General features: G+C 42.6%; 1 protein-coding gene across 2 annotated transcripts in view; it reads left to right on the top strand.

Moving 5' to 3' along the window:
• The first annotated feature begins 1,708 nt into the window (after positions 1–1,708).
• Positions 1,709–20,928, top strand: part of MRPL48 (mitochondrial ribosomal protein L48) — an 82,637-nt gene continuing 63,417 nt past the window's right edge. Inside the window, exon 1 of one of the 2 annotated variants that reach the window (XM_066250198.1) lies at positions 1,709–1,825. In XM_066250198.1, coding sequence (XP_066106295.1) covers positions 1,724–1,825 — 102 coding nt within the window. In that variant the 5' untranslated portion in view covers positions 1,709–1,723. Of the gene's footprint in view, positions 1,826–7,707; positions 7,884–20,928 lie in introns of those variants that run through there. The other variant, XM_066250205.1, reaches the window with a different exon arrangement.

Here is a 20,928-nt window from a genome sequence, read left to right as displayed (position 1 = left end):
CAATAAGCACATGAAAAGATGCACAACATCATTAGTTGTGCAAATACAAATCAAAACTATGAGATAACATTTCTCATCTACTCTATGGCTATAAAAATAAAAATCAGAAAAGTATTGGTGAGGACATGAAGAAAGCGGAACCCTCGTACATTGCTGGTGGGAATGCAAAATGATGCAGCTGCTGTGGAAACAGTATGGCAGTCAAGAGGTTAAAATATGGCCCTGGCTGGTTGGCTCAGCAGTAGAGCCTTGGCCAGCGTGTGGAAGTCCCCAGTTCGATTCCCGGCCAGGGCACACAGGAGAAGTGTCCACCTGCTTCTCCACCTTTCTCCATCTCCTTTTTCTCTCTCTCTCTTTCCCTCCTGCAGCCAAAGCTCCATTGGAGCAAAGTTGGCTCAGGCACTGAGGATGGCTCCATGGCCTCCTCCTCAGGCGCTAGAATGGCTCAGTTGGAACAGAGCAGTGGCCCAGATGGGCAGAGCATCGCCCCCTAATGGGCATGTCGGGTTGATCTCGGTCAGACGCATGTGGGAGTCTGTCTCTCTGTTTCTCTGCTTCTCACTTTAGAAAAATATTTTTAAAAGTTAAAAAATATTTTTAAAAAGTTAAAAAATAGAATTATGACATTACCTACTAATTCCACTCCTTAGAAAATAACTGAAAGCAGTAACTAAAAATACATTCTAATGGGAAGTTCATAGTAACATTATTCACAATGGCCAAAAAGTAGAAAATCCAAGTGTCTATCAATGGAAGAATGAATAAACAAATTTTTCTATATTCATACAATGTAATATTATTCAGCCATAAATGGAATGAAGGGTTCAGGAAACCGATACATGCTACCACATATATGAACCTTGAAAACATTCTGAGTGAAATAAGCCAGAAAGAAAAGGACAAATATTGCATGATTCTACTAATGTGAAATATCTAGAATAGGCAAATTCAAAGAGACAAAGTTGACTAGAGATTATCAGGGGCTGGTGGGCGGGGGTAATGGTGGAGTTAGTGGTTAATGTGAAGAGTTTGGATTTGGGGTGATGAAAAATTTTGTAAACTGTTGTGGTGTTGGTTGTGCAATAATGTAAAAGTAGTTAATGCCACTGAATTGTCCATTTAAAATGGTTAAAATAGAAAAGTTTATGTTATATACACTTTACTGCAATTTTTTCAAAAGTACAAATGCGCTGTGCCTAGGACCTGGGAATTTCTAAGTAGGGTGGTTATAAGTTCCAGAACAGTCCACATTTACCACTGTTGGGCCAATCGTAAATACGTATTAATAGTATTCCCTTAGGCTCTCAAAGTTGTCCTAGTTTAAACAATAAATTATATGGTCACCCTCTCTCGGATTTTCAGCGGTTCTGAGACCTTAACCACGGGCATTAGGACCATGTAAATGTTTTATGATGACATCATCTCTGCAAAACTAAAGTCCACAGGCCTCCAGGGAACTGGAGGCGGCGCGGGCGATGTCTCCACTTAACACAAACGCCCAGCTCCCTACTGGCAAACCACTGTAAGTGACTAAGGAGAAACGTTGGACAAGTACAGCTGAAGCGGTGAAAGCAAATGGCCCCACCCTCCTGCGTGCTGCCACACTCAGCCCGGCCAGCCCCACGGGGGAGGGCCCGGGCCTTTGAGGCCTGTTAGAGATAGGGCGGTCCCTGATGCCAAACTTGGTTCACCGGGCCATTGTGGACAGGCAAGGGGCGGGAGTATGGGAGGGGCAGGAATCCTCCGGAGGGCGTTGCAGGGGATCTGGACCAAGCTTGCGTTGTTGGCCATTTGTAGCTGCCACGTAATTCCTGGATTTTGCCCGGTAGGTGCCACCGTCAGCGCTTCCGGTTTGAACTCCGGCTGAGTTTATCAGTCCCCGCCGCATCCAGTGCTAACCCCTCCCCTTCAAAGCTCTGTCTCAGCCCCGCTGACTCCCCCAGCTCCTTTGAGAGCACCCATCTCTACCCTTCAACTCCGAGATAAATTGGGCTGCGCCACATGTGTCCTGACACGATTGAACGTAAAACAATTTTTTATTATAAAATACATGCTTAAGTTAGAAGATTGGGAAATTGGGAAAAGCATTGCAATTAAAATCCAAGTGTCTATCCATGGAAGAATGAATAAACAAATTGTATATTCATACAACGTAATATTATTCAGCCATAGAAATTATTATCCTGTCAACCAAAAGTAAAAATGATTACCTTTGGTCATTCTTACTTATTTTTTCCTCCTGTTTTAACACAATTGGGACAATGTTGTAAGGAAGTTGTGTTAACAAACAGAAAGTTCTGTAGCCCTGGCTGGATAGCTCAGTTGGTTGGAGCATCATCCGGAAGTACAGAGGTTCCCGGTTTGATTCTCAGGCAGGGCTCTTACAGAAGCAGAGTTAGGTTCCTATCTCTCTCTCTTTCTGTCTCTCCTTTCCTCTCTAAAAAGAATCAATAAAATAAAAAAAAGTTGTGTATTGTTACATACTAAGTATTTTTCTTTGTCATTTTAATTATATGCATATTATAAAGTATTCTGTGAATGAATATGCCATTATTTTCGCATTTTCCCAATGGGCATTTAAGCACTTCCAATTCTAAGTGAATGGCTGATTGGCCTGACCTGTGGTGGTGCAGTGGATAAGGCCTGGACATGGAATGCTGAGGTTTCCTGTTGGAATCCCTGGGCTTGTTGGGTCAAAGCACATAGGAGAAGCAACTACTATGAGTTGATGCTTCCCATTTCTCCCTCCCTCCTTTCTCTTTCTCTCTCTCTCTTTCTGCCTCCTCTCTCTAAAATCAATAAATAAAACCCTTTAAAAAAAAATAGCTGATTGGAGGTGGGGCAGATAGAATAGGAGAGGCAGGTAAGAACTAACTAGTCCTCTAGTCCAGTGTTTTTCAACCAGTGTGCCGCGGCACACTAGTGTGCCGTGAGACATGGTCAGGTGTGCTGTGGGGAAATTAAACATGGGTCCCCAAACTACAGCCTGCGTGCCGGATACCCGGATACGGCCTGCGGAGGCTATTTATTCGGCCCGCTGCCAGCCGCCTCCATCCTAACATAAACATTCCCCTCACAATCCCTCTAGCTATCAGCGACAGGAAGAGTGGAGGCACAGGGAACGCTCACTGACCAATCACCTTCTAGGATTCATCCCGACCACTAGCGATGAACCAATAGTAGGCCGCCTCTCATCCACACCCAGGAAGGTCCCCGATCGGGCTGCCAGGCACTTGTCATTGTGTGGCCACTTGAGTAGTTGAAGCTGCTACTCCTCCCCATGGTCCCGATTTCTAATCCTGGTCAGGACTGGAGGTAAATGTTGCCACCACTAGATGAAGCCTCAGCCTCAGCTGGTTATGTCTATCCTGATGGTGTATATAGATATTTGACCTTTTTCTTTTTAAAAGAGGCTCCCGCAGAGGGTGATATACAATGCATCACAATGTTATCTAACTTTAAAGCTAAAGTTTGCTGATCTTCCTTTGGACAGTTTTTGGTTATCTGTTGCCAAGGAGTTCCCCATTCTGGCCAACAAAGCTATTTTGACATTGCTCCCATTTTCAATCACATATCTATGTGAGCTGAGCTTCTCAAGCTTGACTGCGATACTAAAAACAGAGAGAGACTGAGAACTGTTGAGGAAGAGCTTCATGTGTGTCTTTCTACCATTCCTGCGAGGATATCCCTTTTGTGTTCATCAAAACAGGCCCAGGTTTCACACTAAGTGAGTATAAATACATTTAGAAACTATATTATTAACTATATGTATAATATGTACTGTGTTAGAGTGTCATTTTGGTAGGTGGTGTGCCCCAGGATTTTGTAAATGTAAAAAATGTGCCGCGGCTCAAAAAAGGTTGAAAATCATTAGTCCACAACTTCATCCTCTAAATTTTGTAAAGTTGTTCCACAAGAATTACAAGATTTTAGAGCCACTTTAGAGACTTTACAGTCATATAGGGATCTAGAGTATTACAATCTTTGTGTGTGTGTGTGTGTGTGACAGACAGAGAGAGAGAGGGAGAGACAGAGAGAGGGACAGATAGGGACAGACAGGAAGGGAGAGAGATGAGAAGCATCACACTGGGGAACAAATTTTTTTTTCATTTTTTGTTGCATGAGGTTTTAGAACTTTTTCTATATATTTCTGCATCGCTGATTCCAAATCTGAAATTCGTTTTTTGGTGCATGCTTTAGTTGTTATGCAATTTTAATTTCTTTTTGTTACAGTTAATGGCATGCATTGTTTTTTAAATTGGAGTTAAAGGGCAACGACTCTTGGATTGAACATAACCACAAGGCAATTAATGTTTTACAAACATCACTTTTACATAATTGTAGTTGTTTTTAAATGTAAAAAATTATTATCTGATAAAAACACCCTCTTATTTTAAGATTGAATCATGGCTTCTTTGAGTAGGCATAAATGTAAGAATAGTCCTGGTACCTTCTGTTATATAAGTGGCTGTTACACACTTCCACGTCAAAAGCACAATATTTCATCATTTGTGACACGTGCATATATTGCCTATTTTTAAGTTCCCCTTGGCGATCAAGACAAGAATTGGGCTCCTCATATTGTGTGCCATAATTGTGAGGAAATGCTTCGTGACTGGACAAAAGGAAAATGCAAAGGAATGCCTTTTGGTATTCCCATGGTTTGGTGTGAACCTAATGACCACAGCAATGATTGTTATTTCTGTCTGATTCATACAAAGGGCATCGGCAAGAAAAAAAAGGCATATGATTGCATATCCTAACTAGAAAGCCCGGCGGTCATACGAAATGACCGCTGTTCTAGATATTATAAATTGTAATTAAAATGATTTGTGCAAAGGTGTCTGCTAATTCAAATTGAATTACCCAGGGCAGGCGGCGAGGACACCCCTTTGCTTAGTGCCCCACGGGGTTTCCCCCTTCTACTTGCTTAATTGCTTAAAGTAGAGTGCAATGAAGGAAATCACTGGCGGTACATTTCTAAAGAGCCACCGCTAGCTCAATAAATAAAGGTGATTTAAATAATAAAATGTTAATTCACATGTCAAAGATCTCTTTGTACACAACATTTCTTGTGTAGATCTTTCCATCATTTTTAAGCTCGCCTTGCAGAGGACCATCAATTATTTTTAATTTTACGTCCATTCTTTCACAAACTCTTGAACAGGCAACATAAAGTTGACCGTGTCCAAATGTAGGCTCAGGTAAAAAAAGACGCATTTGCTCTGCGACTAAAGCAAGCCTTATCTTTCTCTGCTCAGTGGTTTCTTTTTGTCGAGAAAGCCGTTTTTGTGCAGCTTTAGCTCCTTTTCTCTCCTCTTCAGTGCTGTATTTTCTAGGAGGCATTCTTAAAAGAAATTAGGTTAAGATGTAGTTTTTATGTAAAACAGATGATTGCCAATGCAAACAAATGTTCACCTTCCCCCTGACACGCTCAATTTGCATTCAGCCTTAAATTGTTTCAAAAGCAGATGATTGCCAATGCAAGCAAATGTTCACCTTCCCCCTGACCCGCTCAATTTGTGTTCAGCCATGGCAACTTCACCCCATTGGCTAGTACAGTTACGCAAGCAACCAATAAGCTATCGGCAACAAACAGACACTTAAGCCGCATATAATAAAGATATTCCTTCAGCAATACGACCTATCCCACACTCTGAGACACTCTCAGTTCCAGTTTTCAATGGTTTTATTTCTTCTGAGGACCAAGAAAGTGAACATGGTGATTAAGTGTATTTTGATAAGATGCATGAGGAAATGGTTGTAGAATCTGAAGGCTCTTCTTCTGATTCTAAGCAGTCATTAACCCCTCAGCAGTTTAGCCAACCCGAATTGAATGACTTTCCAGGCTTCAAGAAAAGAATGTATTTCACCGGTCAGCTAAAGTATCCCATTTCAGGAAGCGTGAACAAATTTTTGTGGACTTTTTCCCCAAAGACATACACTTTGTTTACTGTCATGATATCAGTATTCTTCTCAACCAGCTAGGTATTACTACTTACAGTTCAACAGAATAGAGGCTATTTCTTAACAGCTCTAAACGGAGTCTGAAATGTATTCTCCTACACAACGGTAATGTTTATGCAGCGGTTCCAATTGGTTATTCAACTCATCTGCGAGAAGATTATAATAACATAAAAGTTGTCCTTGACTTTCTGCAGTATGAGGAGCATAACTGGATCATTTGTGTGGATCTTAAAATGTTAAATTTCCTGCTAGGACAACAGAGAGGTTTCACGAAGTATCCTTGCTTTCTGTGTTTGTGGGACAGCCGAGCTTGGGAGAAACACTGGACACAGAAGGAGTGGCCAAAACGCGAAGCTCTGGAAGTAGGGATGCAAAATATTGGGAATGAACCTGTATTTAATTGAGACAGGATAATTTTCCCCCCACTTCACATCAAACTTGACTTAATGAAGCAGTTTTTTCAGGCTTTGAATAGAGAAAGTGAATGCTTTCAAGATATTATTTCTGCTTTTCCTGCCTTGTCTTTCGAGAAGATAAAAGCAGGTGTATTCAATGGATCTCAAACTCAAAACCTCATACATGAGGAATTTGCCAGGAAGATGAATAAAGAGGAGAAAGCAGCATGGCAGTCTTTTATGGCAGTTACAGAGAACTTCCTTGGCAACAAAAAAGCAGAAAAGTATGAACTTCTGGTTCAAAGGATGCTGTTGGCTTTTCGCGACATTGGTTGTAACATGAGTGTTAAGATTCACTTCCTGAACAGTCACCTTGATAAGTTTTCTGAAAGTCTTGGAGCTGTTAGTGATGAACAGACTATTGCTGGGGCATCAAATGAGATTGTCCTCAACAAGTACACAAACGCAAGAGCTACAAACACAAATTTTTGCCTGAATAGAATTTAAATGTTTTCCGCAAATTTTATGATTAAAATAAGTGTTTTAATATGTTCTATTTTGAAATTGTAGACAAATTCTGATGCAATCATATCTTTTAGTGTATTTATTGCATTGTATAAATTATTATATTTTCACAAAAATGATGCCCAAGAAGACATTCTATTTCATTGTTAAACTAAATGTTGAAAATTTTACAATAAGATGAAAACCTAAAATCTTGAATTGCAAAAAACCTGAAGCTTACAGAGAAAAACTAATGTCAGGTTTGAGATCAGCACACTTGAATTAGGTAAGAACAAGTGTTTTTGAGCATACAACAAAAATTTTGTTCCCCAGTGTTATTTGTTGCGGCACCTTGGTTGTTCATTGATTGCTTTCTCATATGTTCCTTGACTAAGGGCTACAGCAGATGGAGTGACCCCTTGCTCAAGTCAGCGATATCTTAAGTCACAGTTTTATTGTTTCTTTGTCAGGTATTATTTAATATTTTTCCTTAATATTTTAAAACTTTCTTGTAACAATCTAGTTTTGTGTACCTCTTTTATTGTTCTTATTTAAGTATTAAATGCATGAAATAATGAACTACATTTCAGTATGTCATTTTTTTTTTTTTGTACTTAAAATGGTCATTAGGGCAGAGAACTAGTTGTTTATTTGAATCCCACCACTGCCTAACAGCAGAATTGTGTGTCAAGTATCTGGGCAACAAGAGACAGCAATAAGTTCTGACTGTATAAAACAGTGAAGGTGACACCTAAGCTGTAGTGAAGGCGGAGTCTTCGCGCTCGGGGGGGCGGGGATTAGGGAAGGCGTGAGAATTTTGGATGTTGAGTCTCAAAAAACTGCCGGAACCAATGTGCTGTGGGAGCTGAATGAGTGTAAGTCGGATATTGTTACTGGACCCAAGCGAGGCTGGTCCTTCAGAATTGTCATCCGCCCAGGGAGCTAGCTGCTTGAGCGATTTTCATCTTGCACAATAACAGGTCTCGGTAGCAAAGGATGAACGGAGCTTTGGGAAAGGTAAGGTGGGTTCCACCAGCGCGGGGCGCGGGGGAGGTGGTGGAGCTGTGGGTGGCCTGTACTTTCGCCGCCTCTGCAGACATCCGGGTATAGACACTGGCGAAAACAAGGCTCTTCCGGGCAGCACATGCGGGGGCTTTGTAGGCGAAGGGTGCGTTCTCTCCTCTCCACTCCGGGTGCACCCGGCCGCACAACCCTTCGCGCCACACACCCACCGTAAATCACTTGCTACTTACTCTCTTCGCCCACTAGCCTGGGAAGGGAAGATCGCTGCTATGGGAATCAGACACCAGTATAGGTCCCAGCATAACCTTGAGCAAGTCACTTAATTTTTTTGCGTTAACTCATCAACTTCCAGAATTTTCTCTGAGAATACCGTTTTTGACTTGCTGAACTCATTGGGATATGAGGCTACTTGGCGGTAAGGGAAGGATAGTGATGAAATACAGTTTTACGTATAAAACCTTAAGTGACTGCAGTAAAACCGTGTGAACCACCATAAATGCATTCCCTTCGACTTCCCTTGTCCTCTTGACAAATATATTGAACAGATTTAGATTTCAGTGTGCTCATGCAGTTGTACCAGGCTGCTTAGAATAATGACTTATTTTTTTTAGCAATTTATGTTAAAATTTTATTTTAGGTATTAATTGTAGTGACTAAATCTCCATGATACATAGATTAGCATGATCATTGCTGCTCATGGATCCACTAGCGGTTGTCTTGGGGCAGCCCCTGAATTTCTTTAGCTTTGTTTCCTTAAGGACTCCAAAACGCACGTCATTCTGTATGAAATAACGTACTGTTGTTCACCTTAGCCAAATTGTGAGAATTGGGCCAGATCTGGTGAAAAGATAATAGAAAAAAAATCGGGAAGTTAAAGATGGTCAGATTGGTGAGTCCATGGTCTTGCTTATTGGCCTTGATTCTGAGAATGCTGAAAGGGAGAGATCATTTTTCAAGGAATTCTGTTTTTGGTCATTCTAGGCTCCAGAAGAGCCCATGGAAATCTGTCATTAGGCCATCACCTGAAGGTTTAAGGGCATATAGGGCCCTTCCAAGTGTGATACCACTGCTCCCTTCTAGACTCCTGGTAGATCACTCTTCCATTGCTCTGCTGCTTTGTCCAGATAGTCACTCCTTTATTTGCCAATGCAGAATTCCTCCTTGTTTTTTTTTTTTGTTTGTTTGTTTTTTAGAGAGAGAAAGAGACAGAGAGAAGGACAGATAGGGACAGAGAGGAAGGGATCAATTCTTTGTTGTAGTGCCTTAGTTGTTCATTAATCGCTTTCTCATATGTGCTTTGACGGGGGTGGTGGAGGGGCTCCAGCAGAGCGAGTGACCCTTTGCTCAAGCCAGCGACCTTGGACTCAAGCCAGCAACCTTGAGCTTCAAGCCAACTAGCTACCTTTGGGCTCAAGCCAGAGACCATGGGGTCATGTGTATGATCTCATGCTCAAGCCGGGGACCTCATGCTCATGCTGGTGAGATCATGCTCAAGTTGGTGACCTCGGGGTTTCGAACCTGGGTCTTTGGCATCCCAGGCCAGTGCTCTATCCACAGTGCCACCACCTGTTCAGGGATCTGATCCTTGATATTATGGAGCCTTCTCACCTGGAGTGCTCTCACCCTTCTCACCACTTATCCAAGTGTTCCATCCTTCAGCCCAGTTCATCTTATCTTTTACATAAAACGTTTCTGATTATTCCAGCTAACATGCTTGTTTATTTTTTGAACTAACTGCTATTATGTTTTGGCACCTAATCATGATCAGTCAGTCTTATGACCATCCTTATCTCAGCCTGTCTGGAAGTGTTAGTTACTACCTTATGGTTATAGAGAAAACCAATGGGATTGCATTAGACTTAGGTTCTATTTTCTTGCTAGCTATATGACCTAAGGCAAGTTATTTGACCTCTTTCTCTTTCAGTTTCACATCTGTAAAATGCAGCTCATGATACCTGCTATATGAAATTTGCTATATGAAATTGTTGTTTATAATCTAAAAGATTATAGAAGATAATGTAAAAGTTCTTTCTTTATTTATTTTTTTAGAGAGAGAGGACAGAAAGTGACAGACAGGAAGGGAGAGAGATGAGAAGCATTAACTCATAGTTGTGGCACTTTAGTTGTTCATTGATTGCTTTCACATATGTGCCTTGACCAGGGGGCTCCAGCCAAGCCAGTGACCCCTTGCTTAAGCCAACCACCTTGGGCTCAAACCAGTGACCTTGGGATCCTGTCTATGATCCCATGCTCAAGCCTGATGAGCCCACGCTCAATCTGGTGACCTCGGGATTTCAAACCTGGGTCTTCAGCGTCCCAATGCTCTATCCACTGCACCACCACCTGGTCAGACTGAAAGTACTTTATAAGGTGTGAAGGACTATATAAATAGGAATATTTATATTATTCTATAATTAATAAACTGCATTTGCATAATTTCATTTGCTCTTCATAATATTATGAAATAATCCTGGCAAGTGTAAGATGAGGAAATGAAAGCTACTGGCAGTGTCTGGTACATAATAGATTCTCACATGTTCTCTTGAATGCCTGTATGAATGAATGCCATGCTTATAGGGCAATAGCCTCTTCAGTGTTAGTACTGAAGTAGAGCCTAGATTTTTCTACCCCCTAAGACTTCACTGCCTTTCCTTTTCTGAGTATTTCACATTCCTGATTTGATAATGATCTTGGTTTTTCTCATCTTTGAAATGAAGAATGAAAGACTTCCTTGACCTTCCCAGTTGTGAGTCCTTCCTTTTTTGTGAACTATACAGTCCATATTGATCTCATACTGCAATGTTATAAAAAAAAATTGCACATCTACTTTCCTCACTAGAAAGATTTGAGGATAGGCAACTGTGTTTTTTTTGTGTTGGTATATACTCAGTCTTCACTGTACTTGGCTTAAAGTAGGTACCTGATAAATACTGAATGAATAAGTGAATGAATAAATGTTGACATTACATGGTATGTACATGGTAGAGCTGAGACTAGTACTTTAAACTCTTAGCTCAGTTCTCTTTCTTTGGAACCCAAAGAAGTTTTTAGCTTATAATTATCTAAAATTTTAGATAAGTGAGAAGCCCAGCTTTACTGGAATAAAACTAGACGGTATCATGTACCTCTTGGAGTCAACAAAAGTAATAGAGAAGGGTGGATCTAAGACACAAATGCTGATTTTCATCAAACTGCAGAAAACATATTGCTTGATCAAGGTGACAGCCCAGAAATAGCAACTTTGGGAACCAATCTCATAGTTCAAGTGAAAACATTGAAGGCTAACATGGTGCAGAGTTCATATGAACAAATAACAAACCAACAGACTTGAATTAGGAGGATATGAGAAGGCAGGGATAAAGGAAGCAAATTTACAGTGCCTAGAAGGGTAGGGAGTCCAAAATCCCAGGAAAATTATGAAGAAGTTCTTTATATCCTGGTCACTACTGGAGTAACGAGACTGTAAGTGGAGGACAGGGAAGTTTTTATATTTTGTTCATGGTTTTATCTTTAGTACTTGTCACACACTAAAGTATATATTTTTTTAAAAATGAGGAGCTAAACAATCACCACTACTATTGTCACTGCTACCTATTCAGCCATTACTAACAATGTGCCTTGCACTTACTAAGCCCTTTTTATATATTATCTAATTCAGGGGTCCCCAAACTTTTTACACAGGGGGCCAGTTCACTGTCCCTCAGACCATTGGAGGGCTGCCACATACAGTGCTCCTTTCACTGAATGCCAATGAAAGAGGTACCCCTTCAGGAAGTGCGGCGGGGGCGGATAAATGGCCTCAGGGGGCCATATGCAGCCCACGGGCGTAGTTTAGGGATGCCTGATCTAATTTAATCATATCAACAACTCTATAAGATAAATATTTTTATAACCTTTTTAAAGGATAAGGATGTAAGGTTTGGAGCATTTATTGATCAGTAAATATTTATTGAGCACTTGCTATATGTAGAGTGTGCTAGATGCTGAAATGTAGCAGTTTCCTATTTTCATGGAACTTGTATTCCTAGAAAAAGAGACAGACTAATTAAATATATAACTTATTGTGATAAATGACACAAAAGAAAGAATCTGGGTGCTGTATGAATGTGTAACAGTAGGATCCAAGCAAGTCTACAAAGTCAGGAAAGTATTCTTGAGGTTATTACATGACTAAGACTTAAAGAATGTTAGAATTTAGACAGAGAGAGCATGTGCAAAAACCCTGAAGTGAAAACACACTGGGAGTTTTAGAGATTCCTGAGGAAACTGGGAGGGAGAGAAGCAGTGGGGCTTGGATCAAGGGAGAGTGTGCAAAGCAGTGTGGGGATGAGAGTTGGGGAGATAGTAGGCGAATGGACTTACAGCTCAGGAGATGCCCACAGGTATTTTGAAATTGAATTTAGTCCTGGAGGAAGTTAGGGAATTGGGCTTAACAAAGCTCAGTTGCAACCTAGAAGTGCCATGTAGCAGTTATGGTATGAAGCCAGAATTTTTTAAAATATTGAGATATAATTTACATGCCATAATATTCACCCTTTATAAGTGGACAATTTAATGGTTTCTGTGTATATTCCAAAAATTGTGCAGCCATCACCACTATCTAATTCCAGAACATTTTCATCACTCCGAAAAGAAACCCTGTACCCATAACATTTCACCTATCAGTCCCCAACCCCCCGGTCCACCCCCTGTTAATCGTTACTAATCTACATTCTGTCTCTGTGGATTTATCTGTCCTGGTCATTTCACATAAATGAAACCATACAGTATCTGAGGCCAGGTATTCCTTAAGTGACTTGCCAAAAGTCATATAGCTAGTAAAATGGAAGTGTGGATTTTCAAACCCAGGTCTCTGCATCTGTTCCTAACTGCCATAAAGACTCAGTGATAATCAATGTATTAAACATCTTCAGAGAATGGCTAGCCTGACTAGGCTGTGGCACAGCGGATAAACCGTCAGCCTGGGATGCTGAGGACCCAGGTTCAAAACCCTGAGGTTGCTGGCTTGAGCATGGGCTCATCAGCTTGAGCACAGATTGGCTGGCTTGAGCATAGGCTCACCACCTTGAGCCGGGAATCGTTGGCTTGAGCCTAGGATCATAGAAATGACTCCATGATTGCTAGCTTGAAGCCCAAGGTCACTAGCTTGAAGCCCAAGTCACTGGCTTCAGCCCAACATTGCTAGTTTGAGCAAGGGGTCAGTGGCTCAGCTGGAGCGCCCCCCACCCCAGGTCAGCACATAGGAGAAAGCAATTAGTGAACAGTTAAGGTGCTGCAACAAAGAATTAATGTGGCCCTGGCCAGTTGGCTCAGCGGTAGAGCGTCGGCCTGGCGTGCGGGGGACCCGGGTTCGATTCCCGGCCAGGGCACATAGGAGAAGCGCCCATTTGCTTCTCCACCCCCCCCCCCCTCCTTCCTCTCTGTCTCTCTCTTCCCCTCCCGCAGCCAAGGCTCCATTGGAGCAAAAATGGCCCGGGCGCTGGAGATGGCTCCTTGGCCTCTGCCCCAGGCGCTAGAGTGGCTCTGGTCACGGCAGAGTGACGCCCCCTGGTGGGCAGAGCGTTGCCCCTGGTGGGCGTGCCGGGTGGATCCCGGTCGGGCGCATGCGGGAGTCTGTCTGACTGTCTCTCCCGTTTCCAGCTTCAGAAAAATTTAAAAAATAAATAAATAAATAAAAATAAAAGAATTAATGCTTCTCATTTCTCTCCCTTCCTGTCTTTCTGTCCCTGTTTGTCTCTCTCAAAAATAATAAATAAAAGAAGAGAATGGCTAAAGGAAAACTATAAACAAAAGTTTTGAAATAATTTAGGAAAAGGTCAGCTAGAACACATTTACTAGCTATGTGCATTGGGCATATTGATTCACCTTTCTGATCTCTGATTTCTTTTTTTTTTAGTTTATTTATTTAATAGGGACAGAGAGAGTCAGAGAGAGGGATAGATAGGGACAGACAGACAGGAATGGAGAGAAATGAGAAGCATCAATCATCAGTTTTTCGTTGTGACATCTTAGTTGTTCATTGATTGCTTTTTCATATGTGCCTTGACCGGGGGGCCTTCAGCAGACCGAGTAACTCCCTGCTGGAGCCAGGGACCTTGGGTCCAAGCTGGTGAGCTTTTTGCTCAAGCCAGATGAGCCCGTGCTCAAGCTGGCGACCTCAGGGTCTCGAACCTAGGTCCTTCCGCATCCCAGTCCGACGCTCTATCCACTGCGCCACCGCCTGGTCAGGCTGATCTCTGATTTCTTCACAGTAAAATGAGAGAACTGTCTACCTCACAAAATGGTTGTGAGAATGAAAGAAAATGATGTTTGGCATATAGCAAGTACTTAACAAATAGTAGGATTATTTAGGCTATTATTAGCCTATGAATTTCACTAATATAAATTGGTATTACTCGCCTGACCAGGCGGTGGCACAGTGGATAGAGTATCAGACTGGGATGCGGATAACCCAGGTTCAAGACCTTGAGGTCCCCAGCTTGGGCGCGGGCTCATCTGGTTTGAGCAAAGCTCACCAGCTTGAGCCCATGGTTGCTGGCTCAAGCAAGGGGTCACTTGGTCTGCTGAAAACCCGCAGTCAAGGCACATATGAGAAGGCAATCAATGAACAACTAAGGTGTCGCAAAGAAAAACTGATGATTGATGCTTCTCATCTCTCTGCGTTCCTGTCTGTCTGTCCCTATCTGTCCCTCTCTCTGACTCTCTCTCTGTCTCTGTAAAAAAAAAAAAAAAAAAAAATTGGTATTACTCTTTCAAGAGTTAGTGTGTCAGATCAGACTGGAAAACGTGGGGTTTGGATTCAGACAAAGGTTTGAATTATTTTATTTATTTTTTACAGAGACAGAGAGTCAGAGAGAGGGATAGATAGGGACAGACAGGAACGCAGAGAGATGAGAAGCATCAATCATCAGTTTTTCCTTGCGACACCTTAGTTGTTCATTGATTGCCTTCTCATATGTGCCTTGACTGCGGGCCTTCAGCAGACCAAGTGACCCCTTACTTGAGCCAGCGACCTTGGGTCCAAGCTGGTGAGCTTTGCTCAAACCAGATGAGCCTGTGCTCAAGCTGGCGACCTTGGAGTCTCGAACCTGGGTCCTCCGCATCCTAGTCCGATGTTCTATCCCAGGGGTCGAGAACCTATGTCTCGCGAGTCAGATGTGGCTCTTTTGATGGCTGCATCTGGCTCACAGACAAATCTTTAATAAAAAAATAATGTTAAAAATATAAAGCATTCTCATGTATTACAATTCATTCATTTCTACTGCTCATGTTCATGGTTGCGGGTGGCTGGAGCCAATCACAGCTGTCCTCCAGGACAACACCAAATTTTTATTGGATAATGCGTAATGTACAGAGGTCGTTGTATGGCTCTCACAGAATTACATTTTAAAATATGTGGTGTTCATGGCTCTCTCAGCCAAAAAGGTTCCCGACCCCTGCTCTATCCACTGAGCCACTGCCTGGTCAGGCAGGGTTTGAATTCTTAATATCTCTTACCAAGCCTATAACTTTAGGCAGTTGACCTAAGCTTCTGTATTTTCCTCTGTAAAACAGGACATTATCTCAATAAATAATGTCTCGCCTGACCAGGCGGTGGCACAGTGGATAGAGTGTTGGACTGGACCGCAGAGGACCCAGGTTCAAACCCTGAGGTTGCCAGCTTGAACGTGAGCTTATCTGATTTGAGCAAGGCTCACCAGCTTGAGCCCAAGGTCGCTGGGGTCACTCAGTCTGCTGTAGCCCTCCAGTCAAGGTACATATGAGAAAGCAATCAATCAACAACTAAGGTGCCACAACGAAGAATTGATGCTTCTCATCTCTCTCCCTTCCTGTCTGTCCGTCCCTGTCTGTCCCTCTCTCTGTCTCTGTCACAAAATAAATAAATAAATAAAGTCTCTATCAGGGTATTGGTAAAAGATTAATTGATAAAATATGTGTAAAGTGTTTAGCACAAAGGATATATTCAATAAGTAATAGTAAAAAGGCTATTTTAAATAATATTTGTTAATATGCAAATATATTCTGTTAATCATCATGAAATAGCTTTCAGTTTCTTGCCTCATGGGCCCCTGACCACTGCTGGCACCCCCCATGCTGAGGCTCTTGTGTTCGAAGCTACTTACAAACTATAGGTTTTGCCCTGTGACTTCGCTTCTTTGGTAACTGTGAAATCTTTTCCTGGTTCTTGGCTCCCAAGCTTCTGGGACAAGTATTTTCATAACCCATTGCAGCAGCTGTGTCCTCATTCATTCATTCACTAGCGTCACTGCCTTCCTCTTCCCTTTGCTCCAGAGCTGGAGCTGTTCTTTATCTGCTGACTGGAAGAAGGGGGTATTTGTAGATAAAGTCCCAAAATAGATTACCGGTACTTTTGTCCTGATAAATACTGCTGAGCATTGCAGGGAGAACAAGCACATTTCCCAGAGTTGAAAGGGAGTGTTCACACTACAGTTTGAATGTCTTCCAGAAAGTTGTCAACCTTTAAGCCTGGCTTTTAGATAGTTACATTCTTTGCTATTATAGAAACTCATAAATCTGAACAATTAAAGTGAGGAAAAATGAGTCTCATCTAGATCATTTTCCCTCCTCTGTATGAAGTGACCCATATAAGAATATATTTTTGACCTGGCTGGATAGCTTGGTTTCAACCTTTTTTTTCCATGGCACAAACACACACTAATTACCAAGGTCAGTGCCCCTGACTAAATACAACCATTTTCATCTCATGGCACAAATAAAGTAGTTACTAAGGGAGAAGCGGTCAGGGCCCCTTTTTCTTTAGTAATTAGTTTATGAGTGCATGAGAAACAAAGGTTGAAAAGAGCATCGTCCGGAAGCACGGAGGTTGTCAGTTCAATCTCTGGTCAGGGTACATACGGGAACAGATCAGTGTGTTTGTCTCTCTCTCTCTCCTTTTCTCACTAAAACCAATCAATAAAAACTAAAAAAATAAAAAGAAAAGGGAAATTTAAAAAAATACATATATATACTCTGTTCACTAGATCTGTTCTGCTTGTCATGATTGATAGATCTTGGACCTGGAGGAACCTTATAGTCATCTGCTTTAACTCCAGAAATGGGAAGTACTAGCCAACGTATTATTGACAAAAGGTTGCTGCCACCAATCAACAGTCAACAGGAGCTCCCAATTTGGGGTACAGTGAAGGGGTAGGAATTTTTTCCACATAAACAGTTTGCAAATCCAGGAAACACAGTCTCTGATGGAAATTAAATGTGCTCTCCATGAAGACTAAGGGCCCGCTTATATAAAGAAATTGCCGCCTTAATCCCTGTTGGTCCATTTTTATGTTATTGAGGAATCCAAATTCATACTGTCTGGTTGGTCCAAGTATCACTGTCCTGATTGGTTGTTATAGAGCTGCTCCGATTCATCAGTAAATATGCAAATATGGATATACTTGTGTAGTTCTGATTGGATGTGGCAGATCTCAGTGCCAGGAGACTGGTAGTTCAGTCTGTGCCTTCTCCTTGAAATGCAGAGTGCATCAGAGGCCTCTGTTGGCAATGGCTGCTAGACTCTGATTAGGAATTTGAGCTCAGTTAACCATGAGGCTTTATTTGTAGTTATTTTCTTCTTGAGCTCCATAGTATGATGACTGACAGTGAGGGAACCAGCTGGAGTTCCTGTCTTCTGGGGCTCACAGTGGCCTACTCTATTTTTTATGTAGATTAAGCATTTTACACACATACTTTACAAAGTCTTTTAGTATCTGATTTAATTATGATTTTTAGGATTGTCTATGTACTTTGCCCTTCCTTCCATCTATTTATATATTTCCCACTCTTTATGACCTCACATTCTCTGGGAGACTTTTCCAAATTTGATCATTTCCTAAAACCCAACACATTCATATATGTGAGAGAGGGTATAAAATAGTTAGAAAATCATTTGTTTTAAAGCCAGAGAAGCCTAAGATCTTATGCTAGTTCTGATAGTAGCTGTTTGGCTTTGCGTAAATTACTTAACCTCAGTTTCCTCAACTGCAAAATGGGATAATAATACTTAACCTATAAGGAAATTATGATTTAGCCTGACCAGGCAGTGGCACAGTGGGTAGAGTGTCAGACTGGGATGCAGAGGACCCAGGTTCACAATCCTGAGGTCGCCGGCTTGAACGCAGGCTCTCCAGCTTGAGCATGGGGTCACTGGCTTGAGCATAAGATCATAGACATGACCCCATGGTTGTTGACTTAAGGCCCAAGGTCGCTGGCTTGAGCCCAAGGTCTCTGGCTTAAGCAAGGGGCCACTTGCTCTGCTGTAGCCCTCCCCCCCCATCAAAGCACATATAAGAAAGCCATCAATGGCCTGACCAGGCAGTGGCGCAGTGGATAGTGTTGGACTGGGATGCGGAGGACCCATGTTCTAAACCCCGAGGTCACCAGCTTGAGTGCGGGCTCATCTGGTTTGAGCAAAGCTCACCAGCTTGGACCCAAGGTCACTGGCTTGAGCAAGGGGTTACTCAGTTTGCTGTAGCCCCACCATCAAGGCACATATGAGAAAGCAATCAATGAACAACTAAGGTGTCGCAAGGAAAAACTGATGATTGATGCTTCTCATCTCTCTGCGTTCCTGTCTGTTCCTATCTATCCCTCTCTCTGACTCTCTCTCTGTCAATGTAAAAAAAAAAGAAAGCCATCAATGAACAACTAAGGTGCTGCAACAAAAAACTGATGCTTCTCATCTCCCTTCCTGTCTATCTGTCCGTACCTGTCCCTTTCTCTGTCTCTTTCTGTGTCTTTGTTATAAAAAAAAGGGGGGGGCCCTGGCCGGTTGGCTCAGTGGTGGAGCGTCGGCCTGGCGTGCGGGGGACCCGGGTTCGATTCCCGGCCAGGGCACATAGGAGAGGCGCTCATTTGCTTCTCCACCCCCCCTCCTTCCTCTCTGTCTCTCTCTTCCCCTCCCGCAGCCAAGGCTCCATTGGAGCAAGGATGGCCCGGGCGCTGGGGATGGCTCCTTGGCCGCTGCCCCGGGTGCTGGAGTGGCTCTGGTCGCGCAGAGTGACGCCCCGGAGGGGCAGAGCGTCGCCCCTGGTGGGCGTGCCGGGTGGATCCCGGTCGGGCGCATGCGGGAGTCTGTCTGACTGTCTCTCCCCGTTTCCAGCTTCAGAAAAATATTTAAAAAAAGGGGGGGGGGGGAGAATCATGATTTAGACACATGGTAGGTATTCCTCAAAGGATGTGGGTGTTTAACAGATGGTAGCATTGATTATCACTCATTCACTTCTTTCTAATTATTTCTTTATTCACCAAAACAAACCTTGATTGAATGTCTACAGTGTATCTGAGAGGAATGAGATATGACCCCTGCCCCTGAGGATCTTTTGGTTTAGCATACTGGTTTATGGGTAATACTAAGAGTTTTAGTCAATCTCTTGCAATAGTATGCAAATTTTTGTATATCCGTGAATATATGTATTTGTCTGGAAAGCAGGTTCATAAGTTTGAGCAGATTCTCAGCAATATCTGTAACACCCCAAAAGCTCAGAACTTCTTTTGGCCATCTCCACCTTGATTTTCTGCCATAAGTGCTTGTTGTTTATACCACTTATTGTGACCTAAACATATAATGCTTACACTATTGTTTAGCTGTTTGATAGAAATGTATTCCCTTCTCTCCCCAGCCATTTGAACTGGGATAGGGATTGTGCTTACATTTTTTAAAAGCTTTATTGAGATATAATTCTAGCACCATACAATTCACTCATTTAAACTATACAATTTAATGGCTTTTAATATATTCAGAGTTGTGCACCCATCATTACAATCAGTTTTAGTACATTTTCATTACTAAAATGAAACCCCTTGTCCTTTGGCTGTTATCCCCAGACCCTCAGCCACTAATCCACTTTCTTTCTCTGTAGATTTGCCTATTCCCAGGATTTCACATAAATGTAGTCATACAATAATTTGGCCCTTATGACTGGTTGGTTTCACTTAGCATAATGTTTTTATTTGCTTGTTTGTTTTTTTGCAAGAGAGAGACAGACAGAAAAGGAGAGAGATGAGAAGCATCAACTTATAGTAGTGGCACTCCTAGTTGTTCATTGATTGCTTCTCATACATATCTTGACGGGGGGGGGCGTGCCAGCAGAGCCAGTGACCCCTTGCTCAAGCCAGTGACCTTGGACTTCAAGCCAGCAACCTTTGGGCTCAAGCTGGAAAGCCTGTGCTCCAGATGAGCCCACACTCAAGCTGGTGACTTCAGGGTTTTGAACCTGGGACCATAGTGTCCCAGTTCGACGCTCTATCCACTGTGCCACCATCTGGTCAGGCTTACTTAGCATAATGTTTTTGAAGTTCATCCATGTTGTTACATTTTGTTTTAATATTCTCTTTAATTTTCAGCACAGTAGTTGGCACATAATCTTTTCTTTATTCTTTTTCTTTATTTTTTACTTTTTTAGTGAAAGAGAGAGAGACAGGAAGGGTGAGAGATGAAAACTGTCAACTCGTAGTTGTGTCACTTGAGTTCATTATTTTTCATACTTGCCTTGACCAGAGGGCTGCAGCCAAGCCAGAGACCCCTTGATCAAGCCAGCGATCTCGGGCTCAAGCCAGCAATCTTGGGCTTTAAGCCAGCAACCTTTGGGCTCAAGCCAGCGACCATGAGATTATGTCGATGATCCCACACTCAATTTGGTGACCCCGCACTTAAGCTGATGAGCCTGTACGCAAGCTGGATGAGCCCACACTCAAGCCACATGAGCCTGTGCTCAAGCTGGTGACTTCAGGGTTTTGAACCTTGGACCTCAGCATCCCAGGTCAATGCTCTATCCACTGCACAACCACTGGTCGGTCAGCACAGAATAGTCTTTTTAAAAATTAAACTTTGGCCCTGGCCGGTTGGCTCAGCGGTAGAGTGTCGGCCTGGCGTGCGGGGGACCCGGGTTCGATTCCCGGCCAGGGCACATAGGAGAAGCACCCATTTGCTTCTCCACCCCCCACCCCCTCCTTCCTCTCTGTCTCTCTCTTTCCCTCCCGCAGCGGAGGCTCCATTGGAGCAAAGATGGCCCGGGCG

This window comes from Saccopteryx bilineata, chromosome 1, assembly GCF_036850765.1.
Source record: "Saccopteryx bilineata isolate mSacBil1 chromosome 1, mSacBil1_pri_phased_curated, whole genome shotgun sequence".
NCBI classification, from domain to species: domain Eukaryota; kingdom Metazoa; phylum Chordata; class Mammalia; order Chiroptera; family Emballonuridae; genus Saccopteryx; species Saccopteryx bilineata.
This window is presented reverse-complemented; position numbering and strand designations above follow the sequence as displayed.